The sequence below is a fragment of the Elgaria multicarinata genome, chromosome 14 (genome assembly GCF_023053635.1).
Source record: "Elgaria multicarinata webbii isolate HBS135686 ecotype San Diego chromosome 14, rElgMul1.1.pri, whole genome shotgun sequence".
NCBI classification, from domain to species: domain Eukaryota; kingdom Metazoa; phylum Chordata; class Lepidosauria; order Squamata; family Anguidae; genus Elgaria; species Elgaria multicarinata.
Window position 1 is genome coordinate 27,720,920 of NC_086184.1, and position 20,562 is coordinate 27,741,481.

The window sequence follows — 20,562 nt, forward strand, 5'->3', positions numbered from 1 at the left end:
TCTCTTCTAGGAAAGTTGTATAAATAAAGAATAAATTCTGTGATCATTTTCATATGCTGCTAAGGTTTCGCTGAATGTTTCCAAAAAGCTTTTTTGGGTAGGGGCAGACCAAGTACTGCAAGGACTTCTCTCTCGTTACTGAGCATAAATGTGGTATCTATTAAAGCCATTTAAGCATGATTTTTTAAAATATATATATATATATATATATATATATATATATATATATGCAGAGTTTGCAGCAGCTGAAGGTATACATTTCTAACAATGAAACTTTCAATATTCATCATTCAGATCTTTAAGCAGTCTACTTGTATCTGTACAATGAGCTTGTGATATGAAAATACAAAAAAAAATGGATTTAGGAAGAAACACAAACAAGTTTTTTACATCTTCCCTCTACGAAAATGGAACTGAAGCTGAAGTTAAATGCAGTCCTGTTTTCAAATATTCCATGATCAAGATTACTTTTAAAAATGTGTAAGTTGAACAAAAGTCAACAAGAGGAAAACATGTAGTTTGGTCACCAAATATTTTATTGCTATTGATTATGCAAGATTATGCCTTTATTGAAAACTAGTATAATTTCCAAAATAATGAGGATTGGTTTTAGCAATTGAAAAGGTTTGTTTTTATGCAAGTCAGAAAGATATTTATTATTCATTGCTATTAAATGAAATTTGTTCCCACTTTTCCCAACAAGAAATGGCAACTCTCCTACCTTAGAAATGCAGTACACAGAATATAAAGCAGCAACAAAATCAGCATAATAGCAAATCAGCATAAGCAATTTCCCACGAAGCATCGTAACTTTACAATAGTTTCTCCCCTTACGTCATGCATATTTCAATTACCGATCTGCACCACACTTGCCTTTTTATCCCCAATGCTCCATGTGCAAATAAAACACTGCCAATCTACAATACAATAGGCCAAATGTGATAAATTTGGCCAAATCTGATAAAATTTAGTTTTAATACTAAATAATATACATATAGTTTAATGCAGAATTCTACCCCATATAGCTATTAGTATGGCACATACAGAAAAAAGGCATTCTGTATGCTATATTAAATCTGCATAAACTCAAATATTTAAAAGGCTTAGAAATCATGAAGTTAGAATTTCTCATTTTCAAGTGGCAAACTTGATTTGAGAGAAGGATTCAAACTCTTAGCGTGCAATTTGTGGCTCCTAGACAGAGTCTAATGCAGTGGATCTCACCCTCTAAGGCTGGGGACAGAGCTCTGACCTTGGAGGGGGAAATCCAAATGTGGATCTTCCCCGCAACTCTGCCCTTCCAATCACCGTGGAAAGCTCAGCAGTGGCTCCCTGTGGAGGTCAGGATTTTGACTTTAGGAAGGAAGGAAATGGGTATGTTGGGGTGGGCCACTGCGCAGGGAGGGGAGAGGGAAATCCACTGGGTCCAATGGCCTCTTGGGCCTTAGCTAGACCAGGCTATATCCCGGCGCGAACCCTGGGATCGTCCCTGTGCATCCAGATGACGCACAGGGGATCCTGGGATCAGGGAGGGATCATCCTTCCCTTGCCCCGGGATACAGCCCTTCCCTTTGGGCCTGTTTTTTCTGCGGTCTTGGGCTGAGCCCAAGACCACGGAACGTGTGGCCCATTTCCGCGGGTTTACCCAGCTCCGCACTGAGCCGGGAGCCACACACAGGGTGCAGCGCTCCTCAGGAACACTGCGCCCATCGGGGGTGGGGTGAGGAGCAGAGAAAGTAGTTAATTTTTTTTAAAAAAACTTACTTTTGCGCACGAGCGTTTGTGCGCTACGTCCCCTTTAAAAATAAAAAAATGGCGGGTTGACGTCTCTCTTCTTGAGGTTGTGGCGCCTTACGTGTAAACGGGGGTGAGATCTCGCGTTAATTGCAATGCGAGGTCTCCCCTCCTCTCCCCCACACTTTCAGGTAGGTCTAGCTAAGGCCATAGTCCCTGTCCATGGCAGAGTGAGCGAGTTAAATAGGTGTCCATCATTTGTGCGTCTAGTTTATAGGTTTGCACTTTTAAAAGTACTAATGTAATACTTTTTGCCCAAACAGGATTGATTAAAATGGCAACATTAATTTTAAAAACATGCACTAGACAGAAAATGTATTTAAAAAAATCTAGATTTTTGATAGAGTACTAACCAGTAACTGACAGCAGCTGTGAAACTCTCACCTCCATTTCCTCCCGATGAGACCTGTCTCTGTCTTCAAATTCACGAGTTCTTCTCCGAGCTTCTTCAAAAGCCTGTTGTGCCAATGCATCTTCCTGCTACGAACCAGAAGCACAGAGTCATGCAGGAAGCAGCATTTGAATCAAACAATGGTTGCTTGACTCTAGTCATCGTTTAGCTGACTAAAGTGGGTAAGAGGAAACAAGACAATGTGAAGAGATGTACTACTGATATTGCAGAACCATCACCACATAGTGATTTTTAAGTTTTTAGAAAGTTTGACAGATTAGATAATGGCTTGTAAATGTAAAATTAACAAATGAATTATTCTAAGAAAACAACATATAACCTGACTCCTCTTAAGGTGACCTCAGTATCAGAGGCAGTAAGCCTATATACACTAGTTGCTGGGGAACATGGGTATGAGGGTGCTGTTGTACCGTGTCCTGCTTGGGGGTCCCTGGTTGACAGCTGGTTGGCCACTGTGTGAACAGAATGCTGGATTAGATGGACCCTTGGTCTGATCCAGCAAGGCTCTTCATATTTTCTTATGGCGCAATCCTATGCATGTTTAGACAGAAACAAGTCCTGGTGGGGAAATAGTGGGAGTTGTAGGACTTTTTTCTGTCTAAATATGCCTAGAACTGCACTCTATCTGTACATTAAAAACCGTTACCTGGTGTCCTCTAGATGTTTTGGACTACAACTCCTATCAGCCCCAGCCAACATTGCCAATGGGCAGGGATGATAGGGGTTGCAGTCCAAAACACCTGGAGGACACCCAGTTGGGGAAAGCTGATTTAAAAGATAGTTTTGTAAGATTAAATTGTTATATAATATGGGCATGATCCAGTTCCTCTGTGGGCGCAGCAACCACATGTGCATTCCCATAAGCCTGACTTCCCTTACCTGATGTAAAGATATACACCACACCAAGTCATTAATGGGGAACTAGAGATAACTTACACCGTGTGGGGGCAGGAAAGAGAGGTTCTATTAAGCCATATCATACCTTCTTGTTCTATAGATAACAATATATATTAGTTATCCTCTTTTGTCATAACTGTCTATATATAGTTTAGCTACGAGCCATCAGAAAATATTATAAACTACAAAGGTGACAGCATAATATGTTTGGAAAATGAAATACAATAACAAAGGGGGAATACAATACAAAACAAAGGGGGAAAGGAGCAAATCTGGAAATTGTGCATGAAATTATATAATATTTTCAAATAAACTGCAAACTTTCTAAAGTAAACATCTTGGTTTCTCTTCACAAAGCTGACCTCCTACACTGTATTAAACAGACAAGTAACTGAAGTGTTTCCTATTTCCCAGAAGAAAATTGTTTAATATAATTTGAAAAGACATCTAATGCATCACTTCAGTAAATCTATTGCTAAAAGTTTATAATAGGGTGGTACCTCAAGTTTCCCAGAATGACTGGCCTATATTGAGTAATAATGGTTAACTGTATGTGATAAAAGTGCAAATCTGTTGCACTTTTTCCAGGCAGAATCACAACCTTTTTTCATTCAGTATACTTTTACACTAATCAAAACATGTAAATGACAATAGTCAAAGACCACACCTACTACATTCAGTATGATGGCATTCCTTTAATAGTCAGGTTTTCCTAAGATTCACAGGTAACACCGCCCCCTCCAACATGCTGCAAGAATTCAGCTACATTTTAATATACCAAGGGACTAAGCACATTAAAATTTAAATTTAAAATAAAATGTCTGTAGTGTGAGAATGTCAAATTGCCTTTTTTGCCTAGAGCATTTCCTGTAACCTAAAGCTATTTTGTGAAATGATGTGAAAGAGTGCCCCCAGTGGCCTTGCTTAGTTTAATATAAACATCTGTCAATCAATATATGTCAGCTACATCCCCAGCAATGTGCACCAAAGAGCAATGTGCAAAATTGCCATTAAGTTCTGCTTTCAAGTAGATCAGGCTCTCCTTAGCAATTTTTATGTTGCCACAAAACACAAATCCTTTCCACTATGGAAAAAATGGGGGTTGGTGGGAAGGGAGAGTTCATTTCTTTCAAAAAAGAAGACCCAATCAGGCGATAGCAGGATGTTAACTAAAAGGTCAGTAAGTGATTAAACCAACATTATCGTTTTAATTAGAGAATAATCCATAATTTCAGTTAATAGCCAGGTTTCGTTTTTATCTTGTGGCAACTGACGTGTGTGTTTTTTTAAAAATTGCCCCTAAACAACCAAGAATTTCAGCTTAAGATGTCATGATAACAGCCCAGGAAAGGGGCATTTCAGTAAAGTGCATCAAAACCCTTTAGTACCTGAAGTTTAGGTAAGCCCACTGCTGCCCAAACAAGTACAAGCAAGTTACTACTTGCCCTCTCTTGAACTATGGAGTAAGCAGAAGAATGACAAAAGGGCAAGAAAACAAAGATGGGTATTTTAAATTTTGGGTATTTTAAAGTACGAGCAAGGAATACCAAAGTCAAAAGCTCAAAAGTCAGCTAAGATCAAAGACAGACCCCCTAGCAAGGAGAAACTGAAAGAACAAGCAAACAAGATACAAGTCTTCCCAATTGCCGCTGTCTTCCTTTCTCTTAATGAAGGAAGACAATGGAGAGCAGGGAGACTTCTCACTTGGATCAAAAGGCAGGTCCAAAGATGCTGATCATATATGAATGAAGTTGCTAAACCCTTAAGAGTGGTCCTACTTATATAGCACTCCCAAGGTATAAAGACATATACACCAAAATTACACATTTTATAGTGCATGAAAGCACTCATATTTGAGGAGTATGAAACTGCTTTCCTTACCTGTGCCCGATCTTCATCAAATTCTAGGCAGCCCATGCCATCTAGTCTTTGAAGATCTATCCAGCCTTTCCAAATAACACAAACACCATTAAGAATCATAGGCGCTTTTAAGTAGACCTGAAATATGAGAAGACATATACTCATAATGCAGACTGTATATAACAATGAATCTATATAGAGATTTAATGTATTACACCACTGCTGTCTTTATATGTGCAGCTGTGATTTTGCTAGACACCTTGCGAATGCTGCAAGTGAAATGTAAGTTATAAAATCAAATAAATAAAAACAGTAATTTCTTAACATTTTATCCCTTTATCACACTCAGAGCAAAAACAAGGTGCCCTCCACATGTTTTGGACCACAATTTTCATCATCCCCAGTTAGCATGGTCAATGGCCAGCAAGTAGTAGTCCAAAACACCTGAAGGGCACCAGGTTGGGGAAGGCTGGGCTAGTGGATTTATGGTAGCTTGAAGCAATCGAGGTAGATCCAGCAGCTGGAACTAGCATGCTTATGTCAAGGCCAGACCACCAAGCTCTAGGTTCCCAACTCCTTTTCTGGTGTTCTCCTGTCATTCTTTCTCTTCCCTTGTACAAGTTCCCTTGCTAAGCCTAACCACCTCTACTGACAAGTGAAAAGTCCAACCAAGATGAAAATGGCTGACTTGCTATGGAATTAGCTTTTGGGCAAGACCATCCTGGACAAGATGGTGCCATCCGAAAGCATCCTCTCAAGAGGAAGCTGTCCAGCCCAGCCTTCCCCAATTGGATGCAGCCTTTGACTCAACTCCCAGCATTCCTAACCATTGGCCATGCTGGCTGGGGTTGATGAGAGTTGAATTCTAAAACATCTGGAAGGCACTAGGTTGGGGAAGGCTGGTCTGACCTCGAGGACTTTTCAGACATACCTTAGCTCAGTTGCCAAATATGCAGTGGTGGTAACAAAAGAGGTATGAGAAGAAATGAACAAACAGAGGGAAAGAACATAATAAATTTGACCAGATTATGGGTAAGGGAGAAAGAAGAGCAGCAAAGGAAAAGTAGAGTAACTGAGGACAAGGAAGAAAGAAGCAAAAGTCGGAAAGGCAGTCTTCTTTCAACCATCCTGTTCCAACCATTATAATGCAGCTCTTTCATAACTGCATATTATTTCATGAATGCTAATTTAAGTCAAATTATTTTGAACATATTGATCTGCTATTTACAATGAAGTTGGCTTCAAATCCTAGATTAATGTTAGATATTATAAAAATGTGAGCAGATATAACAATGAATCATAATTAAGGGCAGCAAAGGGAGAGTGGGGGAATTTGCATGCTAGAGGGCAACAGCTGTTGGGAGCAGGGGAGGAAAAGAGAATAAGCATTATTCTCATTACATTAACAATGGTTATGTCCTTTAACGTCCCTTAAAAATGGTATTCCCATTATCACTATATCCAAATATTATTTAACCTGACATAGTATTTTCACTTTGAAAGCCAACAAGAAACAGAGATCAAAACAAATTATCCTGCATAATGATTCACAGAACTCTTTAATTTTTCATATTGGTATTCTAAATGTAAAGCTACCATCAAAGCAGCAACTCTAAGTCAGTTTCAAATATGTGAAGTGTGGTAGCACTAAAACCTAACACTGAAAGCCAACAAGATTTTGATTTTACAGTTTGTACTTGCAAATATTATGCAATGTACATACAGGTGTTCATGTAATTTTGCCCATTGGATTTAATATAAAAGAACTTTTACTAGTAAACAAGAATCATAAAATAAAGCAACTGCTTGTTAGGGGAGAATATTTGGACATTAAATTCATCCAAAGTGTTCAGATCAAGACTACTATACTGAAAGAGATTGTAATGAGGTTTTGGCACAATAAATGATGTTCCCAGAAACAGCTTGTTAAGCTGGCTCCAAATAGCTGAGAAACAGTCAAGGTGACACAGCTAAGCTAACCCAAGCTTCATTTTGAGAGAAAGAAAAAAACCACCTTAACGTAATTGGCTTGTTTTAATCAGACCTGCAGTCTGGCAAGATCTTGGGAACCATGAAACATACATTTTGTGAGCCCATCAGGATTTTAGATTTGTTTCTCCTCAATATCCCCAAACATGATTTTGAAACTAAGGGGAAATTTAAAACTGGTTTGTTTAAAAAGCATTGGGACCAGCTGGTCTAATAAAAATAGTCAAGTATTCCACTGGCTCCTTGTAAGGACCAAAGCAATCCTTTGGAGTGCAGCCTTTAAAGAGTGGTCAGCCAGATGCTTCTTTAAGCTCTCACAACAGGACATGAAGGCAGCAGCCATCCCCTGCTTTTCCCCAGCACTTGGTATTTAGAGATGTACTACCTCTACACATGTAGATTCTCAAAAGCATCTCAAACACCGATTTCTATACTTTGCATTTTTACCAGGCTGAATCAAAGGGAGAGAAACCAGATAGTGCAGAACCCTATTTTGCAACCACCACCCTTTAAAGGGAAGCCAAGCCAAGAGAAACGGCAGTTGAACACCAGCCCAAATTCATTTTATACCATTGAAAGCTTAAAGAATGGGAAGCCCATTTCTCTTCCCTCAGAATTCTCCAGGACCAGTAGGACAATACTCAGAAATTATCTTCTCCAATTACTGTATAGGTATTATGGCAGGGGGTGGGCAACATCCAGGGGTCCATGGACCAATTCCCATGCTCTAACTTGAGTTTGCTGAAGTTCTTCCATTCCACTATGAAGCTTGTTTCATCATGTGTTCATATTAGATTGCAATCTTTGTTCCTTCCTTTCCTCATGAAAATGCATAAGTATTTTTTCATGTGTGCAGCAATTGTGAGTATCTTTAAAACGTACACATTCTTTCCTCATTCATTAAAACATGTTTATGTGCATTTTCAAATGTATTCATGCTGTCAACCTCATTTTGTTTAGTCCGCATATTCTACTACAAACTTGGAAACATACAGACTTTGACTGTAGATTGTGTTTGAATCAGTGTTTGGTCTGAAAGCTGTGAACTGGGTAAATCTTGATCAAAAATGAACTGAAACTAATTTCCCATACATCCCTGGTCTTAGGGCATTCATCACTGTGACGGCAATATTGTTGTCAATAATTCTATTATTGTGAACCACTCTGAAAATCATTATGGCCAAACAGTAGCATACAAATACTGTAAAATGATTTGCCAGGATCAAACCCAACCCTCCAAGAATATTGATGCATTTCTAAAACATGCTATTCAAGATATGGCAGATGTAGAGCACTACAGCTAATCTCTCACAGGATGTAAAAATTATGGGTGATATTTGTGCACTGGAGTCACATTCAAATACGTATTGAGCCCACCACAAATAGGCCTAATTTGTGTGATTACTACCGCTCAAAATCATGTGGGCTCAGATGCACATCTGTATAGGGATATGAAGTGGCATTAATGGGGGTCTAATGATTAAATAGAAATATATCAAGTATATTGCACTGTCTGAGGCTCTCCCCTGACTCACTGGTGCCTTTGAAACTAGGTAAGTGTCACAACTCTAAGGTGTTTGAAAGAGATTCTGTAATAATATACTGATTATAGCTTATTTACTTTGGGTGGGATTTCAGTCCCTGTTTTGCACTGTATTGTTTCCCAACAGTTGTGAAGGACAGCTTAGAGAATGAGTTGCGATTGTTTTTGAAACCGATGGTGCCAGTGAGAGGATAAGGCTCTGCCAAGATAAGGATTCAGTACTGTTTTTCCATTCTTAGAATGCTTCTCTCCACAGGAACATTATTAAAAAGAAAGGGATGCTATGACTAAAGAACTTTCAGCAAAGCTTTCGGGGGCGGGGGGCGGGAAGAAGAGGAAACCATGCTTCCTTTACTTATTATTCTTCAGCCACTTTGAGTGCAATTTTTGGTAGAAAGCTAGGGTACAAATCAAATAAATAAGTAATAAATACATTTTTCTGCTAGTGCTTGTAAAGCAGGCCTGAATGTTAAGGCCTTTGAGCCAACAACCACACCAGGGCATTCCAAATTACTATTACCTGCAGTCCATTTCCACCTCTTTGTGAGAACACCTGCAACTTGCACAGGCTCATCAACAGTGGGGGGAAAAAGAAAATAGGAAAATTCCAATGTTAAGTTGTGTATTGCTTGTCCCTCTTCACATATTCAGAGACACGTAGTGGAGTAAGCACACATTTTTATAGCCTGCTGCTGTCAGCAACCCATGGCATGTGGCCACTTATATCAGCATGTGAACTGCTGGAGAGTGAAAGCTGTGTGTGCTCTTTTTCCTAAACTCAGTGAGGAAGAGAAGAAGTGATAGGAGAAGACAGAGCAAAGAGAATGAGGACAAAAAAAAGTGGTGGTGGTGGTGGGGGGGGGGGGAGAAAACACATATGGGTAGGAAAATGAGGAGGAGGAACAAACAGAGGTTAAGCCTGCAGATGGGTAATGAGGAAGAAATGACAAAACAAAGAGGGTTCAAACAGGTGTGTACCACAGAATGGAAAAGGTAAAGAGGGATAGCAAACAATGATTTTAAAAAAGAACACAGAAACACTTTTTTAAAAAAAAACCCAAAAATGCTTTCTTGCAATTAAATGTAATAATATAGCTCCCCTTCAACTAACAACATGCAAAATTGGACTTTAGGGGTTAAGTTATACATTTCTGCTGTACAACGTATGTTCATTCTAATTTAAACAGAGGTCAACTGACCCCATTTACTTACCATTTAGGGCTGGTAAGATTGAGATTTTATTTTAAAGAACGCAGTGAGATAAGGAGCACGCTCACACCATATTATTTACCAAAACATTTTTTGCCCCGGGCTGCTCACAACATCAATAAAATAAGAATACAAAACATGGTTAACTACATATAATAAGCACAGCCCAAAATACAGAGCAGTAATAAAACTAAACTTCATTTACCACAGCCCAAAATGCAAGCGCTTAGCAGCAAAGAGGCTAGATAGTCCCCAAAAGCTAGAGTCATCGTCATCACTAACGCTGATTTAGCTTTTGCATAGCCAAAAAAACAAATAAACAAAACCAGGAAGTTTGTCTTGCCTGCATTTTCAAATATCTGAAACAACTGTTTTTAATCCTATTTTACAAACTCACGTTTTGTTTCATGTACTGATTTTTATATACATTTTCGTGTACTCCTTTGTCTGACAGACAAATATTTTCTGATTTAACCGGATCACAATGCTACAGACCTGAATATATTGCAGAGTGGGCCTTTGAATCATGCAGCAAATCTTGCTTACCTTGCTTTGCTGTATCCTTAACTGAAATGTTTCCTAGTATAGTAAATTTCTTATTAGTTGCAGCAAGTACATACAACACTTGCGGCCCCTTACTCTGGCATTTTTCGTCATCAAAACTTTCCTTTAAATTATGTTACTGCAATTTCCTGTCAGGGAAAAATGTGGAGGGCCACATTTTGGTACAAACAGCCTGCTGTTATTGTTGAAGTCGTTTGACCACATTTCCTTTTTAAAGATAAAAATTGTTTCCTCTCCATTTCTAAGCCTATTTTTGGTTTATAGCTGTTATATCACCCACCAAGAGAATGTAATGTTTTAAAAGTAAACTAGCTTTCAAATAAAATTACCTGAACAGACATCCAAGTCATTGTATTTATTTATTTATTTACATTTATATACCACCCCATAGCCAAAGCTGTCTGGGAGGTTTACAAAAGTTAAAAACAATGTCACTTCACAAGAGCTACTGCTAATATGAAATATGATCAACAGTATTGGTGCCTCATGAAAATTAGTTAAGAAAAGCATTTTGTTAGCACTAGCAAATTTAGGTTTGGTCAGTTTTAGAAATATTACATATCAATATGAAATGAAAAACATGATATATGTCTTTTTTCAGTACAAAATGGGGAAAAAAAACAAATGTCAAATACGAACTTTAGTGAACTAAATTCACATACTGAACACAATAGGTAAAACATACTGGAAACTACTTTTGGCAATCACTAGGGCTATGTTCAGAAAATCATTTTCCTACTTGATGTGTGTGTGGGGAGGGGACAGGCCTTGGGGCTTGTACAGGCCTTTACCCCATATTCTACCCTACTCAATCTAGGTATGAACTTGTGCAATATCAGGTTCATCTGTTAATAATGTAAGAGGATACATACAGAGTTTACTTCAGGGAGATCTTGGATACAGATGAACCCAGGTACCATGCTAGTTCATATGTTACTTCCTCTGCAAGGTTAGGATGGGAGAGTTTGAGGCAAAAGCACATAGAAGGTAGAGGCTTATATGCTTTTCTCCTGCCAAGTAGAGTGGTTTTGCTTCTATAGGGCCTAGGATGCGTTAGAGCTACCAGGTTGTCTTTGGATCTTTCAACGATCCAATTCCTTTTGGAACAGTTGACTCATTTCTTAGTACTCATTTCTGTGAATCCTAAGCTACTCTGACTCTGACGTGATTAAGAGGTAAAGATCAATTTTTCATTGAACTTGTTTTTCTCTTAAGTCCGAATACACACACACACACAAAGAGTATTTAAATTCTATATTCTCCTTTGTCCATGGAGTGGGGGATAGATGGTATCTTACAAAAAATTATTAAATGAAACAGGGACATTTCTTGGTGCATTTTGCAGTTAAGGTTTCAAGGACTTGCAAGAGCAGAACAACAACAAACCAAAACTGAATTCTTAGAAGCCTATTTATTAACAAGCAGCTGCCTGAAATGCTGTGCAAAGATTCATTTCACGGCAGGATAGCAGTTTGGAACTATGCAGCCATGGTTTAAGATGACTTGATATAAATTACACTGACTTTACCGCTACTGAAGATTCAACAATTTTAACAATATTTGGTCATGCAAATTGATGCTCTTAATTTATGCTTAAATAAAGCTAGCTTATTCCACTCCCTCAATAATACCCCACAATACTTTACAGACTGCATATTTATCTTATTCAAATCCCGTTATGCACATACTCTGCAATGCATTAACAAATTGCATTTTATTGAGTCTTCAAAAGAAGGAGGCCCAGTATTGGGAAAAGGGTGGGATACAAATAAATATAATAATAATACTATTAATACACAATCACTGGGTTCAGACAGCACAATAACCAATGGTGGTTTAAATAGTTGACGCTTGGTTATTTAAGCCCCTGTGGGTTATCAGGTTGTGTGGAGGGAGTTTTTTAACCAATGGTTGGTTATTTGGCCGAAATAACCAACGTAAATAACCAATGCTGTGCAAAGTTGGCTATTTGAACCACCACTGGTTATCATGTTGTGTGGAGGGCACCGTTGGTTATTTCCTCAGTCACCTTTGGTTATTTTGTCAACCACAGAGTTGCAAGGCAAGAGTGGTCAAAGCAGTGGCTGCCGCTCTAGTCCAGCTGCTGGATAGATTTTCAGCAGCAACGGCTGATGGGATAGTAGCAGGAGGACTGAGGGGAGAGAGAGCAGGGGATGATTGAGTCAACTCAGTGTAGACTAATAGTCAACTCAACGCTGATCCTACTTCGCACCATAGTTGATTATTATCATGTTGTGTGGGGAGTACCCCCTAGATAAACAACAGTCGAGTTGATTATTACCCCACTGTTGACTATTGTGTTGTCTAAATGTTGTCAATATATACTTTATATTTTAATATCTTAATCTAGTACTTTAATCTGGAAGCTCTATTATATGTAAACTGCTTTGATTATTTCCCATAGAAAGACAGGACAGATACATCTGAAATCAGTATGACAGCACTACCCTTCATCCCAGTATCTTAATGTTAACACAGAACTGTTTCGTGTTTCTAAAATAATTGAATAATTTCTACCTCAACAGATTGCATGTAGTTCACCAGTCACCACCCATCAGTTTGTGAGTCAGCACATGGACAGTCACCATAGGGAAAAAGAAAGGCAAGAACACACCACAACATTGGAATTTGTTTTCAGTCATATTCCCAGCAAACATCCCTATCATGCATTCTTGTAGAAGACACTCAGGTATGAGTCATTGCCCAGGTCTCATCATATACAACTTTCCCTATTCATAAGTACACAGTGAACTGCTTGTCTGCTTGTTAAGAACAGCAATTAAGTTTGAGTGTTGATCCCACCTGCCCCTGAATCATACCAGTCACTAAATGCTAACACTCATTTCCAATGATGTAGTTTGGCTAAACTAAAATCCCCCCCTCAAAAAACAACAACCATCACCCACAGCATAGAACAGCCTGGAATAATTTAAGAGTGGTTTATCACTAGCCAATATTGTTCAAGAGTGCTTGGTACAGTGAGACATACTAATGGCTAGCTATTCTGACCTCTTCTGAGGAAATCATTCCAAAGCACAAAAACTGATGGTGCTGTCGTCATCCTCCTCCTCTTCCAGGCAATGTGAACTGTCCTTTATTACAAGTTCAAATATTCCACGGCAGAGCTTGGCCATCAGTTATATCAAACAAGAAAATTGCCAATAATGTTTTCAGAAGTCAGAATAACAATATACATAACTTAGGAACCTTGGTTTAAAGGTTCCTAGTTACTAGTTGATTCACTTCCAATGTTTATAAGTAAGGAATTAATTTAATATAAAGTATATAAAATGGTTAGGCCATGTACAAGGGACAATAAATAAGACCTCTGCCCACAGGCTTACAATCTAATAAATGTACTCTGTAATATGTTTGTATCTTTCTCTCAATCAGTTCACCATGTTACACTTTGGGAGGGCAAATTCATTGGTGTATTTATCTACAGCACAGAAGAGAAATTGATTTCCTTGCTTAAGTTGCTAGGTACATCAATAGTGAGTGACCCAACTGTTGAAATGATGGCTTCAGTATATAGAACATTCCACTTTACAACCATATGGGAGAGGGGAGAAACTCAGCTAAAATAAGAGCATTTAGCAAATGGATGTTTTGAATTTCATTGGTTTTAATACACTGATATAGGTTTGAGTCATTAGCCTTTGGAGCACCAGTCCACTCTCCCAGGAAGCAAGCAAACAATTAATCTGAACATAGCAGCATATAAGGGATTCACATTTATATTATGGACAGATGCATCAGAATTTCATTACAGAACAGGTGAGGAAATGAATTTAACACCCAGATTTCAAAAGATTATTTCCGTTTTGAATTTTCCTGCCAAAAGCTACTAAATCAAAATTTCCCTTTTAAAAGATTGTTAGAGCAAAAATCCTTACTAATTATCAGCCTGATTCTCTACAATATCAGAACATAGGGCCATAAGCTAATATATCATTATGGACACAAGGAAATACCCCCTTATTCTAGTGCTAGGGGCATTTCCTTCTCTAGGGCCAAGGAAACCCCCTAGTAGTACAACAGTACTTCATGACTGGATTTTGTGGTTAGGGAGAGATCCAGGATGGACACAGCTCTTCATCTGGCATAATGTTCTGCTTCTTGGACACTGGAAGGCACATGGCCATAATGACTAGTACCCACTGATAACCTTATTTTCTATGAATTTGACTAACCTCTTTTTAAAACCCATCTAAGTTGGCAACCATCACTACATCTTGTGGTAGCGAATTCCAATGTTGACCTATGAGTTATGTGAAGCAGTACTTCCTTATGTCTGCCCCGAGTCTCTCATCATTTTCTGGCTTCGAGTATTAAGAGGGAAGGGAACTTTTCCCTCTCCACTTTCTCCACACCATGCATACTTTTCTACACAGAATCATAGGCCTCAGCTAGACCTAGCGGTCTAGTGGAACGGAGGGGTGAATATCCCGTGATATTTTTATCATGAGATCTCCCCCTCTGTTCACATTCGGCGCACAACGACCTCAGAGGGAGAGGCGTTGCGCCCGCCATTTTTTTTTTTTTTTTTTAAGAGGCAGCCGAGCATGAGCGCTTGTGGGCAAAAGGTAAGTCCTTTTAAAAAAATAAAATAAAAATTTCCCGCTCCTGCCACCTCCGGTGGGCGCAGAGCTCCTGAGGAACTGCGAGAAGCCAGGACAAACCGCAACGCCCAGCCACACGTTCCGCAGTCTCTTGTTCGGTCACCGCCAGCTCAGATCCCATTAGGTTATACTTGAAGTTGGGTTTTTTTGCCCCAACGTGCATTACCTTACACTTGCTTACACTTAACTGCATCTGCCATTTGGATGCTCACTCTCCCAGCTTGGACAGAACCCTTTGGAGCTCTTCACAATTCCTTTGTGTTTTAACAACCTTAAATAATTTGGTGTCGTCAGCAAACTTGGATACTTCACCGCTCACTCCTAGTTCCAGATCATTTATGAACAAGTTGAAAAGAATTGGTCCCAATATCAATCCCTGTGGGACCCCACTATTTACTTCCCACCATCGGGAGAATTGACCATTTATTCCTACTCTCTGCTTTCTGTTCTTTAACCAGTTACTGATCCATAAGAGGACCTTTCCTCTTATTCCATTTCTGCTAAGTTTGTTCAGGAGTCTTTGGTGGGGGACTTTATCAAAAGCCTTTTGGAAATCCAAGTAAACCATGTCCACCGGATCATCTCTGTATACATGTTTGTTGACACTCTCAAAGAATTCTAGTAGGTTAGTGAGACAGGACTTGACTTTGCGGAAGCCATGTTGATTCTTCTTCAGCAGGACCTGCCCTTCTATATGCGTACTAATTTTGTCTTTAATAATGCTTTCAACCAATTTACCTAGAAAAGATGTCAAGCTAACCGGCCTGTAATTTCCTGGATACCCCCTGGATCCCTTTTTGAAAATTGTTGTTACATTGGCCATCTTCCAGTCCTCTGGTACAGAAGCTGAGCTTAGGGACATGTTGCATATTTTTGTGAGGAGGTCTACAATTTCATATTTGAGTTCTTTAAGAACTCTAGGATGGATGCTATCTGGGCCTGGTGATTTATTTGCTTTCAATTTGTTAATAAGGTTGAGAACTTCATCGTTTGTCACCACTATTTGCTTCAGTTCCTCAGACTCCCTTCCTGTAAACATCAGTTCAGGCACAGGCATCTGTCCTGAAGCCTCTGCAGTGAACACTGATGCAAAGAATTCATTCAGGTTCTCTGCAATCTCCCTGTCCTCCTTTAGATCTCCCTTAACTCCATTGTCATCCAATGGTTCAACTGCTTCCTTAACTGGTTTCCTGCTTCTGATATATTTAAAGAATTCTTTATTGTTGGACTTGATATTATTAGTGATGTGTGCTCTTCAAAATGCTTTTTTGCATCTCTTATTGTATGCTTGCATCTCCTTTGTGCCAGCTTGTGCTCCCTTTTATTTTCCTCATTTGGGCAAGACTTCCATTTTTGAAGGAAGCCCACTTTTCTACAATAGTTTCTTTGACACTGCTTGTTAACCATGCTGGTGACCTTTTGGACTTGGTGCTACCTTTCCTAACCTGTGGAATACAATTTTTATTTAACAGACACTCTGGATTGGGTCCAAGTCTATTAACCAAGAGCTTTTGTTGGAGAGCTTCTCTCTAAACATTAGGTTGATATGAGTGCAATTGACAAAGCGCAAAGTATTTCTGACAGTAACCTATTTATTCTTTCTTAAAAGGTGCTGTTTGATAGACGATCATAGGTGAGATCAAGGGCACACAGAGAGGAGTTCTTGGCAGTTTAACGTTTTGGGAATTCTCCTCCTCTGATGTTTTTCTAGAGCTCCAGTCTGAGCATATTTAAGACACCTCTGGGTGCTCAGCTGGTGACTGAGGTTACATGACAGAAGGGGTATGATTAATACTGACTTTCAGATTGGAGATGATAGCAGAAATAGTGAGAAGGGCTTTGGGGACACTTACTATTGTTTTATGTAGATGCATAACATATCTAAAAGTTTTAAGCTATAGGGTAAGGCATCCTACAGAGTACAAGAACAAACAAAAACAAACAAAAAAGCTATGTAAGATCTCCTATATTGTCTTTGCAGGGAGAACAAAAACAACTCAAATCCCCCAACTACATACTTGTACATACTTGTTTGAGGTGTGTGCGTGTGCATGCGTTTTTAAGCACACAAGACTGAGAGGTGGGTAGAGGGACTGAAGGATTTTATAGTGGTGAGTTGGTCACTGCAACAGATATTTCAATACAGTCACTAGCAAGGAAATGCAATTAATTTTCAGTTTTAAAATATGGTGTAACATAGAAATGTAATTAAAATCTATTAAAAGGGCTTCCTCTAATCTATAAATAAATGGAATAGCGTAACCCAGTGAGGTGGGGAGGTGGAATGAATGAATAAAACTCTACAGATGAATGTTTTCCCTTAAGCACTTATTCATGGCAAGACCACCATGATTGCCAACTGGCATTCTGCCATACATCTGGACAACAAACCACACAGGAATAGCCAATGTTCTACACAGCTCTGGAATAATGTCACTCAAGAGACGACATTTTGACTACTACGAATAGATTTACACTTTTTTCTACACTGAGGGGTTCATAGAGGACAGAACTAAGTTATAGCATCTTGTCTCCAAAAAGCAAAAATTCTGAAGCAGAATGATCTTAAAAAGACTTAACAAGAATGTGTTAGAAAAGGAGGGGGGGGAAAGCATTTTTCTTCTATCAAGGGCTGCATTCCCTCAGGGGTAAGCTGAAGGGGGCTACATGCCAGCAGGGGCAAGACCACCTCTTCTCCCTGACACCCAGCTTCTCTCTCCTGCTCTCTTTTTCCATGTCCTGCAGGCTGCCAGAGGAGGGACGGATGGCTCCTGCTGGAGATCTAAACGGATCGCTTGAGGAGGGCTTCCCCTGGCCCCTCCTTCCACTGCTCCATTTGTTTTGGTTTTTAATCCTTTTTTTTTTTTTGGCCTTTCTACCCACTTTTCTCCCTCTGGGCCTCCTCACCCTCATAGTTAGGCCAAGGGCTGTATGAAGGTCTTGGGCCAAAGGTTGCCTACCTATTTTAGAAGATGTTCCTTAAAATACAAATCATTTAACCACCAAGCCCTATTTGTCTCCCAGTGGAAGTACCTATTCTTCAACTAGCTTACCAAGACAAATGTGGACTTAAATATATATATATATATGCAAGTAAATTTGCCAAGAGTAATGTCAAATACCATTTCCTTCCCTGGATTTTCAAGAGCTCACTCTCTGCCAAAGTCAGTTGTCATCTATGTGGATTTACAGCTTGTTCTCTCTCATGGCAAATAGCAATCATATATAAATAGGCTAGTTTCTGTTCCAAAAGGGTTAATATTTAAGTTACAAGGGTAAAAAATAGGGGTGTGATCCGCTCCGATTAGGAGCGTAGAAGCAGTAGCGGATTGGCCTGCTCCGCCTTACCCAGAGGCGGAGTAGGAGCGGACCGCGGACCCCTAGAAGCAAGGCGAAGAGAAGCGACCATTTTTCGGAGCTCCTAGTTCAGGCGGAGCGCTCCGGTCGCCATCTTGAAAACATTTCGCCATAGGATTGCATTGCGGCAAATAATCGCGGATAACTACGTTCTTTTTGAAGCTATCGTTCTAGAAATTCTTGTGCTCAGAGAGTCGTGGATGGGGGTCATTTTGAGACCACTCTCACCTCTCTGCGTCGTGCGGGTCGCGTGCTATATTTGTTTGAAAATCGGGTCAACCGTGCGGCTCAAACGGCGTTTTCGGCTTTTCGCCCATAGGATTGCATTGAGGGAAAGACTCGGGCATAACTGGGTTGGTTTTTAAGCTATCGTTCCAAAAATTCTTGTGCACAGAGAGTCGTGGATGGGGGTCATTTTGAGACTACTCTCAACTTTCTGCGTCGTGCGGGTCGCGCGCTAGAAGTTTTTAAAAAATCGGCGGGAAAAATACCTTTTTCAAAGGGCTGAGGGGCAGAGTCAGCTCCCGGTCATGATGATCCCAAAGTTAGAGGAGGGCATAGGCAAAACAGGTAACTTGGGATTCTGGGAAACTTCTCTTTCTTCATCTGAACGGACTTTTCCCAGTGTTTTTTAACACAGTAGCCCCACCAAATGCACAAACACAACCTGAAATCATATACTAAGCCAAGAATAAGAGATAGAAACACAGCACTGCTCCCCACCCTAACTTTGGGGAACAACTGAAAAGATGTGGTGCAAGGGGATGAGCTCCCCTAGGGCATCTCATCGTGGACGTGCCCCCACTCTCTCCTGCACTGGAAGGCCATTAGAGCCTTCCAAAGAGAGTAAAACGGTGGAGCAATGCCTATCATGAGTCGAAGTGAGCGTTCATTTCTTAGTGGTGGAGCGATGCCTGTTATGAGTTGAAGTGAGCGTTTGCTTCTTAGAGCTCTCGTGGTGAAGCAATGGCTGTCTTGAGTTGAACTGGCAGCTACTTCCCCCTCCCCCGGGCACGTCCCCCTATTGCTGGTAAAAGACAGATATAGCCTTTTTTAAAAAATTCTTCTTGCTGTTTATTGAGCAACACTGCTGCTTTTAATTCCACCCCTCCTTTGTTTATTTATTGATTTATTCCATTTTATATGCATTACTGGCTTATCCTTGGCTCACTTCCTTATGCCCCCAGAAATGCCAGCTGCATGCCTGCCTGCCTTCCCTCCCTCCTCCCCTGCCCACCTCGCAGGGATGTTGTGTGTGTGTGGCTTTGACTCAGGGGAGAAGTCCTTCCTGCGCTCACTTGGAGTTTTGGAAGTTCCAAATTTTGCAGGTTTAAGCCCCGCCAAAAAACAGGGGATGATGGGACTGCCTTGAGTCTCAGCGTGCGTATGTATCCCTGGATAAGCTGTCATGGTGGTGAGTTTGAGGGGTTTTTTTAACGTGCAAAATTGACGGAGCTATGGAAAGGGGTGTTGAATTTTCATAAATTCCCCAAAAATCAGGGGATGATGGGACTGCCTTGAGTCTGGGCGTGCGTATGTATCCCTGGATAAGCTTTCATGGTGGCGTGTTTGAGGTTTCTAACGTGCAAATTGACGGAGCTATGGAAAGGGGTGTGAATGGGGTGCCCGATTTTCAAAAATTCCCCAAAAATCAGGGGATGATGGGATTGCTTTGAAACTTGGCGTGCGTGTGTATACCCCCATGAGGTGTCATGGTGCCAAACGTGAGGTTTCTAACTTGAACAGAAAAAAAGTTGTATAATTTTTTAGCTTTCAATGCAAGCCTATGGGGGGGGAAAAAACAGAGCTCCGGATCCGGATCCGGAGCTCCGAGCGGAGCGGAAGTGGGCGGAGCGGGGGCGGGGCGGAGTGGCCCGATCCGGAAAATGGCGGATCTGCAAGTGAAGCGGAGCGGGGGGGTCCGTGCACACCCCTAGTAAAAAACAAACAAAGAAGAGAGGCTAGAGGAAACATGGCCCAGCTATACACCTTGAAAATAAATGATGCATTGTTGACAACATCCCCCTCCCCAAAAAACAGACTTTGACTGCATTTTTTAAAGAGTAGAATTGTTGGGGGGTATTTCTACTTGCGGTGGAGTTAATTAAGAATAATTCTAGATCCAACCAAAGTCATTTATGCTTATGAATTTATATGCAGAAGGCAATCTGAAAAGAGACTGAAAGTCAGAGTGAAAAGGCAGAAGAACATCTGCGGCCATATTCCTGTTGCTGTCCTAGCAGGCTTCTGTTGCCTGTCTCCCAGCAGCTATTTCTCCCTAGGTATGGATACTC

The 20,562-nt window shown here is 40.2% G+C and overlaps 1 protein-coding gene across 4 annotated transcripts in view; it reads right to left on the bottom strand.

Annotated features, from left to right (window-relative positions):
- CBFB (core-binding factor subunit beta) overlaps positions 1-20,562 on the bottom strand; it is a 51,577-nt gene that overhangs the window by 13,505 nt on the left and 17,510 nt on the right. For 2 of the 4 annotated variants that reach the window (XM_063140934.1, XM_063140938.1), the window contains exons 4-5: positions 4,985-5,101; positions 2,179-2,274 (exon numbers count right to left, since the gene is read on the bottom strand). In XM_063140934.1, the coding sequence (XP_062997004.1) occupies positions 2,179-2,274; positions 4,985-5,101 (213 nt within the window). Of the gene's footprint in view, positions 1-2,147; positions 2,275-4,984; positions 5,102-20,562 lie in introns of all 4 variants that reach the window. The other 2 variants (XM_063140935.1, XM_063140937.1) reach the window with 1 other exon arrangement.